At 38.8% G+C, this 12,728-nt stretch overlaps 2 protein-coding genes across 2 annotated transcripts in view; both read left to right on the top strand.

Moving 5' to 3' along the window:
* The window catches only part of LOC132268261 (la-related protein 1A), a 42,837-nt gene that overhangs the window by 16,413 nt on the left and 13,696 nt on the right, over positions 1–12,728 (top strand). The window lies entirely within an intron of this gene.
* Positions 7,064–10,617, top strand: LOC132268260 (uncharacterized). The gene is made up of 2 exons (XM_059769089.1): positions 7,064–9,354; positions 9,458–10,617. The coding sequence occupies exons 1-2, from the start codon at positions 7,757–7,759 to the stop codon at positions 10,077–10,079; spliced, it is 2,220 nt and encodes a 739-aa protein (XP_059625072.1). The 5' UTR covers positions 7,064–7,756; the 3' UTR covers positions 10,080–10,617.

The raw sequence follows: 12,728 nt of genomic DNA, 5'->3' as shown, positions 1-12,728 counted from the left end.
GGAAAACCATTTGGCGGTCTATGGCTCTAACTAGAGTGACTTTCTTTGTTTGGATTGCTATGAGGGGAAAGATTTTGACAGTTGATAACTTGAGAAAAAGGGGTAATTATATTGTTAATCGGTGTTGTCTGTGCAAGGATACTGAAGAGTCTGTTGATCACCTCCTTTTGCATTGCCCTCTAGCGACCGATTGTTGGAATCTTATTGTTGGGTTGTTTGGCATGTGTTGGGTTATGCCACAATCTACTAAGGAATTAATTCATGTTTGGAGAGGATGTCAGGTGAGAAGAGATGTCCGCGATTTCTGGAGAATTGTACCTCATTGTGTATGGTGGTGCATCTGGAAGGAGAGAAATAGCAGAATGTTCGAAGGGAAAGAGTCGCCTACGGCAATGGTCAAACTTTACATTCTTCGCTCTCTTTTCAATTATGTGAAGAGAAGTTTTTGTTCTTCTTCGGATGATTTAATTACTTTCTTGGATTCGTTGGGGCCTTAGTCCTGGTCCCACTCTTGTAATTGGGACGCTTTCCCCTTTTGAACGCCTTTTCTTATATTATTTTTACTTATCAAAAAAAAAAAAATCAGTTTCTTTCTTATAGTTACTTATCAAAAAAAAAAAAAAAATCAGTTTATTTCTTATACTTAGGGGTCATTGCTTGGTGCAGTGGTAAGAGCTCAGCTGACAAGGGTGAGGACATGGGTCTGTGTTTGAGAGCAATCACTTTGTGTAAATGATGGTATAGGTTAGGTCTATCTCCAATCTTTCTCTCAGAATGCCTAGTTGATGGAACATATGCTTGGTAATGCCTTTTTGCCTCATCTCTGATGGTGTTCAAAAGCATGAATAAGCTTAAAAGTGTGTGAGGTGCAAGCAAAGTGCAATGTTTTGCACAAAGCCTTCAGGCAGGTGCTTGTTAAAGCCAGGATGCACAAAGGCTCCATCCCCATCCCACTCCACCCCACCCCACCTTTGGTTATAGAACATTTGTCCATTCCCAGCCCAAATATAAACTTTAAACCTATCACTGCCCCATCCTTCCCCACCAAATACACCTGGTAAAGCTTTTGTGGCGTACTTTATGAAAACCCTCAACACTGAAAATAAATTAGCAGCTTTCAGAGCAGAGAACACCTGTCAGAAACTCTTATGAACACATATTTTGCAGTATGAACCACAAGATCAAGTTTGTGTGTGCGCGCGTCTTTGTTTGTGCATGTTAAAAAATTGAACACACTTGAGATGAAGTTGAGAGAGAATTTTTTTCCCTTCATTGAAACAATTTTTTTTTATATTTATAATTCAAATGGTTTATAAATGTTAAGCATGTGTATATATTTACGTACACAAATTTTTTTATAGGTAAGTGAAATGTTTGTTGAACAAAAAAGGCATAAAACCGTACAGCATTATGGACAACCTACATATCATGGAAGCCCCAACAGCACCACAATAACAAGATTCATAATGGGGCCCAAACTACACAAACATAGAGCATGAGAACACCTAATACACAGACAACTATACAAGGGGGAAACCAAAGCCTCCATTCAAACTACATATCAATATATCATGGAAGCCCCGGGCCCCCAACACCACAGCAACAAGATCCAAAATGGGCCCAAACTACACAAAAATAGAGCATGAGAACACTTTATACAACAGAAAACTATACCTCCAATCAAACACCAGCCAAACCTGGACCAAAAAAAAAAAAAAAAAACTACACAAAGATAGATGGACATCTAGGCACAGACATATAAACTGAGCTTTATTAAGCATAGCAGTTATAGTTGAGAAAATAAAGCACCAAAATTCCAGATCAGGCCAGGGAAGCATGCCAGCAGAATAGAAACAGATTAGAGAACCCCACAAACCGCAGACAGAGAGGATATAGCCCACATTCAGAGAAAAAAAAAAGAAAAGAAGAGAAGAAGATATTGCCAACTGATCAAGTCTGAAACACTATTGGGGAATATTCAAAAGAAAAACTTGCAGAAACACTTGAAATATCAGCAGCAGAAGGCAAACTTGCAGCATATCACTAGTAATAGTCAACAATAGAATGAAACTGACTATAAGCCCCACATCAAAATCGATAATAGGTAGCTCAGAGACTGTAAAATCAAATTATTGAACAGAAATCAAAGCTTGCCAATCGGATCTGCATACAAATTGAGAAGCTTACTAGCATACGTATAATCCATGAATCCAACTAACTAGCACGAACCTCTGCAAATAGACCAGTAAACAATGCTAACAAAAGTCTATGGATGCAAAAACCAATGTACAGATTTCTGATTGGCTTCAATAATGGAATCCAAAGTTGAAGAAGGGAAGGACAATGAGAACACAGATAAAACACTCATAAACTGCAAAGTATACTATTGGGAGGCCTTGTTCCCTCACTAACCATCTGTTAGACATGGAATTATCAAATTTACTGAAAGTAATCACCAGTCTCAAGGAATCAATATCTTTGTATTCATTTGAGAAAGGCCTTTTGTTTCTTTCTATCCATATACCAAGTGTGAGTTAGCTCAAAAGCTCAGCAGGATCGCATCTCAACAAGTAATTAACCAGTAACACAACTTATATTTGAATTATCAATCTTATATTCACAAGCTCAACAATCTTTGTATTCATATCTTTTTCTTTCCTCAGTTCATTTATTATCTCAATATATTATTTTCAAGTATCATTAATCATCTTGATTAATTATTAATTATGTTTTCTCCCACACGTGCCGTATGAAACTCATCATAAAAGTTTTCTCTAGCTCTCTAAACCATTGATACAGGATCATATGGAAGTAACCTGCAGCTCTCCAATATTCTGATCCATAAGCAACTCACCAATATACTCCATCGTGGTTGGGATCGTACGGAACTTACCCAAGTGATGATCACTCTTTACCACGACAAACCAGTTGGGATTGCACATAGCTCACCTATCATAGGCATGCTTGTTCAGCAAAGGGATAACATGTAGTTGACCCAAATATCAATAGGGATTGCACGGAGCTCACCCATTCATCAATAGGGATCGCACAGAGCTCACCCACGGCTCCACAGGGATCGTATGAAGCTCATCCACCCAGCAATAGGAATCATACGTAGCTCATCCATCTTTCAAATGTCACTTCAACTCCTTTAGCATTTAATAGATTCAATTATTTGTCTTCTTCTTATCATATCAATTAGTGGTTAAATTCTTCTTATTCTTATTTTATTAATTAGGAGTTAAATTATTAAGAAGATCTCTTATGCTCTATAATACTTTATGCAAATGGTTTCTATCCTCTTAAGAATCTTTATTAATCCCAAGAATTCTTACTTTTGATGTCAACAACTAGTTACTATCATAGATAGAAAGGCAAGTGTCAGCACAATCGGACATATCTTGATTCCTCAAATTTTTAGATTTTAATCTTTTAAAATCTGTTCGTTGAACCCCTCTTCTAAGCTCAGTCTTACAGACCTTTTCTTCAAGTTTTCTTCATATATTTTATCCACTGAAATACCTCTGAATGGTGCAAAATTTCAGATAACTTATGTTATGTGAGCGATCTATTGATATAAATTTTGTGTCAGTGAACACTACCTTTAGATTGTAATTCAACTCCAAAGTCGTCGTTTCAGCTATCGTTACAATTGAGTTCTTCCTTCAATTCTGACATGTCAAAATGTGCTGCCTTTTGTCAAGTAATTTGGTCTGGAAAATCAGGTTTCAGCCATGGACCTATAACCTGATTATCACAAAGGCCGTATTGTTTATTTTACACAATCAAACCCAACCAACAACTGCTGATTGCAACCTAGAACCACCCCACCACTGTCTCACCCTCACGGAAAATCCCTCACCACCGGCAACCCAAACCCAAACCCAAACAGCCAAAACATCCACACACAACCCATACCATCAGTTTTTCTCCAAGCCCAAATACTGTTGTTCATTGCATTGACGCAATGCACTGGTGCATTGAGCATTGTGGAGTAAAATACGGTGCCTTGAAACTCATGTATTGGTATATAGTGCAATCTGCCCAACCCAAAAAGTGCACTGATTGGGATCAAGACGTGATTTGTATGCATAAGTTGCACTAGTCTCACCTTTGCTTGGAGAAGGGACAAGGATTCCTTGGAAGTATCCACTTTGTGTCATTTTGACAGTGTGTTAAGCATATCATGGCACTTCAGAGTATGGAGATCTATGGGAAGCATGGCATGGATTGTATGGTTGGTAAACCAATTAGTGAGAGAGGAGTGGCAACATGCAGTGAAGATCCTGCGGACAGCTATACTGAGATTCCGGCTCGACCGGGTAAGTGCTGGCCGTTCCGGACCTTAACATATAGAACCCTAGGAAATAGAATATTTAGGAGTAATCTTTATTTTTGGTACTTGTATTTTTGGCAATATTTGAACGATTAGTAGTTGGGATTTGTTAGGGTTTGCCTATGATTTTGCCTATAAATAGGGCTCACAACTTTTGATGATTATTGATAATTGATAACATTGGATTGATATTTTCATTCTCCTAATTCTGCTTCTCTCTTCTTTCTCTCGGTCCCACATCAATTTGGTATCAAAACACATCTCGTCCTTATTAGAGCAAAAATTCAAAGTCTAATCAGAGCAGAGGATCCATCATATTCCTTATCACAAAGGCCTTTTAGTTTATATTACACGATCAAATCTAACCAACAACTGCTGATTTCAACCTAGAACCGTACCACCACTGTCTCACCCTCATGGAAAATCCCTCACTGCCAGCAACCCAAACACACACAGCCGAAACACCCACACAACCCATACCATCGGTTTTTCGCCAAGCCCCAACACTTCTGTTCATGCCCAACTCAAACAAACCCACATTGAACCAAGCCCTCAAACCCCAACATTGTGAACCCAATACGAGCAGTCCCAGCATCGATCCCTGCTGGCTAACAACTGGTCGCAGGAAAATCAAGCCATAACCTTCACTCGCAAACCCTAAATCCGTCAATAAAGTCCTTCACTAGACTCTAGGAACCACGTCGGAACCTTACAACCCATCAAGTCTACGCCGAAACCTTTTTCTCGCAACCCATAACTCCAAACCATAAGCCTCGACACAACCATCATTGTGCCTCTCCCCATCATGCTGCAATTTTAATTGCCTCTGTCAGTCCTCATTGTCGATGTCTTGTCTCTGCCTTGTTATTTTCCACCAGCTTGAAGATAGACGAGTGTGACGATCAATTTCTGAAGGAGGAAGTTTTCTTATAACTTATATTCTTAAGTCCAACCGAGATTGCTTTACCAAATTGGCCCAAATCTAGTCCAGAAATGATCATCTTCAATCCCAATTTGAGTCCAAACCCAAGTTAAGGAACTTATGTAAATTAAGCTGCCCAATGTTTAATTGAGCCTGCCCAGATTTGTCTAAGATTTCAGCCTCACCTAATCCCAGATTTGTATCAAACCCATATTAAAACTAAATAGGCCAACCTCATATCTGACCCAAATCCAAATACTTTAACCCAATAGTTTCAGCCTTTCATTCTAAGCCCATAATTGAAGTCCAGATTGTGTAACCCTTTAAACACAAGCCCAAACATATTTAAACCCAGTACCTTTTTGAACCCTAACTTTATCCAACCAGGCTGTATTATTCAAATCAGACCAGTTTTTGAACCTAAACCCAAAAGATAGACCAGCTTTGGAACACTAAGAGTAACTATGGTTGGTGTGAAGATGAGCAAATATGATTGCAGAAGAATTAGAACAACTTGGCATGCATATTGGAAATAGGCTTCTCCAATGTACGCTGAGATCTATGCCAATCAATGCAAGCCACGCTTTTTCGAGTAATGAAGGCATTAGTTGAAGAAGAATTTTTAAAGCATTCAAATTGTTATGTTAGAGTTGCAGTGGCCTAATGCATTAGTGAGATAACAAGGATTAAAGCACCAGATCTGTGATGCGGATTTGATGCAGTTGTGTTTGAGATGTGTGCTGGTTTGCTTTCAGGCTATTTGCGGGCTAAACATCAACCTTGGGAGGAGTGAGATTCTTCTACTAAGGGAGGTTGAAGATATACGGTTCGCATGAAGATGAAAGAGAAACAAAGATGGTTGCAGAAAAATTAGAACAACTCGGCATGCATATTGGAAATAGGCCTCTCCAATTTACGCCGAGATCTATGCAAATCAATGCAAGCCACACTTTTTCGAGTAATGTAGGCATTAGTTGAAGAAGAATTGTTAAAGCATTCAAATTGTGATGTTAGAGTTGCAGTAGTCTAATGCATTAGTGAGATAACAAGGATTAAAGCACCAGATCTGTGATGCGGATGTGACGCAGTTGAGTTTTTTGAGATGTGTGCTGGTTTGCTTTCAGGCTATTTCCGGGCTGAAGATCAACCTCGGAAAGAGAGGTTCTTCTAGGAAGGCAGGTTGAAGATATAGCCAGGTTGGCTAATATTCTGGGGTGCAGAGTTGGGTTGTTTCCTATTACCTATGTTACCTGGACTTGCCGAAACCGGCGAGGATGTCCGTGTTGACACGACATGGACATGGTATATGTGTCGGATGCTTCAACTTCCCTACCGGACACGGCTGACAACAGAAACCTTCACATTTGGTTCAAAAATGGTGTTTCACTGGTTTGTCAAAAGCTAGGAAGCACGGACACTCCGAAATAGGCAAAGAATCCGTGTCGGACACGGCAAAAAGCGTGTCTGGAATTTTTTATTTTTTAAAAATTTTCGGACACGGATTGGACACGGCACGGACACGCGTCCGACACGCCAGGGTGTGTGTCCGACACGCGTGTCTTATTTTTGGGGGTTTAAAAGATAATTTTTAAAAGAAAGTTGGGTTAAAGTACAAATATATAAAGTTATTTACTTACTTATGTGGTCAGAACATAATAATTTTAAACTTTCAAGGTTAATATGTAATTTTAAACAAAAGAGATAGATATTTAAGGCAGTCATTACACTATTACAAGATCAGATTCAAAGGACGGGGGTTGTGCTCTCTCAAACTGACGACGAAGCTCTGCAACTTCATGCTGCAGATCAAAGCGACTCCTTCCAGCCTCCAGGTCAGTCTCTCTCTCTCTTTCTCTCTCTCTCTCCTCTCTTTTCTTCCTCCTCCTTCCTCTTTTCTTTCTTTTTCTTCACAAACCCTAGTTTCTTTCTTTCTTCTTCATTTTTTTTTTCTTTTTCCTTTTTCACAAACCCAGATTCTTTCTTTCTTCTTCATCTATTTTTTTTTTGTTTTTTTTTCGTTTTCCTTTTTCAAAACCCCAGTTTCTTTCTTTTTCTTTTCTCTCTCCTTTGTTTTTTTTTTCCCCCGTTTTTCACTAACCCCAGTTTCTTTCTTCTTCATCTATTTTTTATTTTTTGTTTTTTGTTTTCCTTTTTCAAAACCCCAAATTCTTTCTTTTTCTTTTCTCTCTCTCCCCCCCCCCCCCCTCTCCACTAACCCCAGTTCACAAACCCGTCTTCTTCTTTTCTGGTATTTTTCCTTTTTTACAGACCTTAATTTCTTTCCTAATTTCTTTCTTCTGCTTCTTCTTCTTCTTCTCTGTTGTCTTTATTCTTGCTTTAAATTTTAGCTTGTGTGAGTCGTGACTTATTGACCTGTAAATGAATTGGATTTCATCTTTGATTTAATTTCAGCTATTGCATATGACTTATGAATCTGTAGCAAATAGGAATTCATTTTTTCTTTGCTGACTGTTCTTTCTTTGCTGACTGCTGTAAGTATGGATTTTTTTTCTTTTCTTTTTATGTCTAGGGAATTAGACATGTCATTGTCTACATCAGTTGCTAGTTGTACTCCTCAATTCGAACAAGATGATAACAAACCACTTTGGAACTATGTCACACAATTAGAAAAAATTGGTGGTGGAGGAGGAAATTTTTTATTCAAATGCCACTTTTGTAATAACGAATTCAGGGGGTCTTATACAAGAGTTAAAGCCCACTTGTTGCAGAACACTGGTATGGGTATTCGTATATGTCCAAAAGTCACATATCAGAATATTGCAGAAATGCAAAAAGCAATTGAAGAAGCCGAATTGAGAATTAAAAATTCTAAACCAAAAAAAGTTCCTTTGCCGCCGTCTAGTGCATCATTGGGTGGTACTACTAGTCTCACTCAGGAGGCTTATGTACCAAAGAAAAGAAAGGCAAGTGGGGGTGCCATTGGGAAGGCATTTAATAATGAGGCTCGGGAACAATTGCACTCAGAGATTGCTAGGATGTTTTATTCCGCAGGATTGCCGTTTCATCTAGCAAGAAACCCGTATTATGTGAGTTCATACAACTATGCTGCAAATAATCCTCTGTCAGGTTATTTGCCTCCGGGTTATAATCTATTGAGAACCACTCTACTTCAAAAAGAAAAGGCAAATATTGATAGATTATTGCAACCAATTAGGAGTACATGGAAGGCAAAGGGTGTTAGCATTGCAAGTGATGGTTGGAGTGATCCACAAAGGCGGCCTTTAATTAATTTTATGGCTATGACAGAAGGAGGTCCCATGTTTTTGAAAGCTGTTGATTGTTCCGGTGGAATTAAAGACAAGTTTTTCATTTCCAATTTGTTGAAGGAAGTCATAAATGAGGTTGGCCCCCAAAATGTGATCCAAGTAATTACAGACAATGCCCCAAATTGCAAGGCTGCTGGACAACTAATTGAAGGGCAATTTCCTCACATTGTTTGGACACCTTGTGTGGTCCATACTCTTAATCTTGCCCTCAAAAATATTTGTGCTGCAAAAAATGTGGAAAAGAATGAAATTGCATATGCAGAGTGTGGTTGGATTCTTGATTATGCTGATGAGGTTACAATAATAAAGAATTTCATCATGAACCATTCAATGAGATTAGCTATTTTCAATGAGTTTGTCAGCTTGAAGTTGCTTTCAGTTGCAGAGACACGCTTTGCTTCTGTTATTGTGATGATGAAAAGATTTAAACTTATAAAAGGTGGTCTCCAAGCAATGGTCATAAGTGACAAGTGGACTTGCTATAAGGAGGATGATGTAGGAAAGGCCGATTATGTGAGAGAGAAGCTGTTGGATGAACAATGGTGGGGAAAGATTGATTATATCCTTTCCTTTACTTCACCTATTTATGACATGCTAAGGGCTTGTGATACCGATAAGCCTTGTCTTCACTTAGTTTATGATATGTGGGATACAATGATTGAAAAAGTGAAGATGGCAATATATAGGTATGAAAGAAAGCGACAAAGTGAAAGTTCTTCCTTTTATGAAGTGGTGCATGGGATACTTGTAGCTCGTTGGAACAAGAACAATACTCCGCTTCATTGCTTGGCACATTCACTAAATCCAAGGTAAATCATTAGATATTAATTTGTAAGCTAAAGAAGTTTTAATCTTAGTTTAGAATTAAGGAAATTAAATTATGAATTAAATGCATTCTCTTATTTATTGTAGGTACTATAGTGATGTGTGGCTTAGTGAAGACCAAAGTCGAGTTCCACCACACAAGGATTTAGAGGTCTCAAGAGAGAGAACAAGGTGCCTTAAAAAATACTTTAGTGACCCACAAGAGCATTCAAAAGTCCAATTGGAGTATGCTAATTTTTCATCAAACTCGGGGGAATTTGGGGAGAGTGATTCTATATGTGATAGATATACCATGGATCCTAAAAGTTGGTGGGTTGTACATGGTTCATATGGTCCCTTGCTTCAAGAGTTAGCTTTGAAGTTGCTTGTCCAGCCTTCTTCCTCCTCATGTTGTGAGAGGAACTGGAGTACTTATTCTTTTATTCACTCATTGAGAAGGAACAAGATGGCGCCACAACGGGCTGAAGATTTGGTTTTCATTCATAGTAATCTCCGTCTTCTGTCAAGGAGAACCCCACAGTACAATGAAGGACGAACGAAGATGTGGGATATTGCAGGAGATGCATTTGATTCATTTGGTGATGTTGGGGTGCTTGAGGTTGCAAACCTCTCACTTGATGAGCCAGAATTAGAGGCGGTATTATTTACCGATGATGGAAGTGTTAATGATGATGAGATTCATGAGACAATTGATGATGAACAACAATAGATGAATGCTGATATGTTTTTTTTTTTTTTTGTTTTGGACTACCCTTTTGGTATTGTAAATGGTAAAGTCCTAGGTCAAATGATGGATGGGAATAGATGATAGTACACTGACTTGTTTTTGTATCTTTTTTGGGACTAGCCTTTAGGTTTTTGTGAATGTTAAGTGCTAACAGTACAGTCCTGAATGTTAAACAATCATGAATGTTAATAGTCCTTTCAGTCTATGCTTTTGTATTTGGAGTAAAGTTGCAATGATGATTAAATGATACTAGTTATTATTCTAATATCTTGTTTTTTATTTGGTTTTATAACTCTGCAACATTGTTCTTTTATAGTTTATTAGTTATAAGTTATGATTTGTATATATTTTCCATTGTGAGGTTGATGAAAAATAGTAACACTTGGTAATTTTTAAAGTACTACATCATATATATATATATATACACTATTCGCCGTGTCCGTGTCCTAATTTTTTTGGATTTGCCGTGTCGCCGTGTCCGTGTCGTGTCGTATCCGTGTCCCGTATCCGTGTCCGTGCTTCTTAGGTCAAAAGGGGTTTTGAAGGTAGAAGATGACTGAAAAAACGTGCTGTTCATGTGCTGACCGAGCGTGTATTTTAAGCCAAAGTTATAATGTTTTAAAATTCTTTTGGCCTGACACCTAACCAAAGTTACCATTTACTAAAGTTTTAAATTTACTATGTGGGTTACAGCCTAAACACATCTGTCACCCACTATCTCTTTAAAACTTCTTTCAAGACTTACTATGTTGGTTACTATCATGCATGTGTTCAGCTGTGAATATTTTTATTTGTTTATTATTATGTTTTAAGTAAAACTAAAACTTGTGTATATATATATTTAGTATTTTTTTTTTTTTTTTTTTGATAAGTTATATATTTAGTATTTACTTACTAAAGTTACCACTCACCACTCACCACTCACCACTTACCAGTTGTACCATTGTAACATCTTTCTCTTTACCACTTACCAGTTGTACCATTGTACAATGTTTTTCTTTGACTAAAACACGAATTATCTCTTGTATGCCAGTATTTATGTGCCATGCCCCTGTATTTTTGAATAAGAATTATTTTTATTTTTGCCATGTCCAAGTACCTGTGCCTGACTTTTGTACACTTTTTATTCGTGTCCCCGTATCCTCTAATTTGATAGATGGATGGATCCGACCCCTAGCAACACACCTGTGTCTGACACTCGTACCCAAATCCCGGTAACATAGCCTATGACAACTTGGGGTTTCCTTGCATTGCTCGAGGAGAGTTTCTGTTTGGGATCCGGTGGTGGAGCGGTTTAATAGGAGGCTAGCGGGTTGAAAAAACAATATCTTTTGAAAGGGGGGTGGATTACTCTAGTGAAGAATCTGCAGATGTAAAAGCACGAGGATTCGTCAAGATCCTTCTTTTATTTTTTTTTAATTTTTATATCAAACCATATGGTGGGAAGTGTTGGATTCATCAAGATCCTTCACCTGTTCTCTGTTTGAGTTGTTTGGTGCTTCTTTAGTGTTCCTTTTGTTGCTTATTTAGTTGTGCATTTTTGCTTCTTTTGTTGGCTGTTCAGCCTTTCTTTTATTATTGTTTTTGCAAAGGTACCTTTGCCTTTGCTTATATCCTTGTACTATATTGTTCATATCTATATAAATTTTTCCATCTTGCACAGGACAAAAAAAAAAAGTAAAAAAAACTCTAGTGAAGAGTACCCTTTCAAATCTCCCATCCTAATCTATCCCTTTTCAGGTTCCCATCTCAGTGGTGAGGAGATTAGAGAAGCTCCAGCGGAACTTTTTGTGGGGTGGTATGGGAGATGTGTTCAAATACCATCTTGTGAACTGGGAGCTAGTTTGCAGGTATACACAGCTAGGCTGGTTGGGCATTAGGAGGTTAGAGATGTTCAACAAAGCTTTGTTGGGAAAGTGGTTGTGATGTTTTGGGATGGATGGACCCAAGTTGTGGAGGAGGGCCATTGCCAGCAAGTTCGGGGAGTGCAGGGGAGGGTGGTGCTCTCTTGAGGTGAGGCAGCCGGCTGGAGTGGGTGTTTGGAAGGCCATTCGAAAAGGGTGGGATGTCTTTTCCAAACATATTCATTTCAGGGTGTGTAGGAGAGGGGCCAGCTTCTGAAAGGATTTGTGGTGTGGGGATCGCTCGCTAGAGTCAACCTATCCGTGTCTTTATAGGATAGGTGTGGACAAGGAGGTGCTGGTGGCTGAATGTTATCGAATAGTGGGAGGTTGTTTTGGGATATTTAGTTTGTGAGACCCTTCCAATTCCAAGTTTGGGGGTTGGGAGACATAGGTGAGCTTCCAGCCGTTTGTATCGTCCAGAGGTTTTTTTTTTTTTTTTTTTTTTTCCCGGGGGGGTGGGTGCATGATGGATACTTGAGGGCCTTCCTTCCCTTGGAAGGCAGTTTGGCTCACCAAGGCTTAAGGTTGCCTTTGTTGGTTGGACAGTGGTTCCAGGGAGGATCTTGATTGTTGACAGTCTGAGGAGGGGTCAGATTATAATCAATTGGTGCTGTATGGGCATTGGGCAAGGAAGATGAACCATGGGGCACCCCGGGTGGGGGGGGTGTTGGGGTGTGGGGATTTGGTGTTGGAAGGAGACTAGTCATGGGTTTTTTGAGGTGCGTTC

This window comes from Cornus florida, unplaced genomic scaffold (genome assembly GCF_030987335.1).
Source record: "Cornus florida cultivar Cherokee Brave unplaced genomic scaffold, ASM3098733v1 CherokeeBrave_3.0.0_Hap2_Chr08, whole genome shotgun sequence".
NCBI lineage: Eukaryota > Viridiplantae > Streptophyta > Magnoliopsida > Cornales > Cornaceae > Cornus > Cornus florida.
Note: the sequence above shows the minus strand (reverse complement) of the source record. Positions and strands in the feature narration are given on the sequence as shown.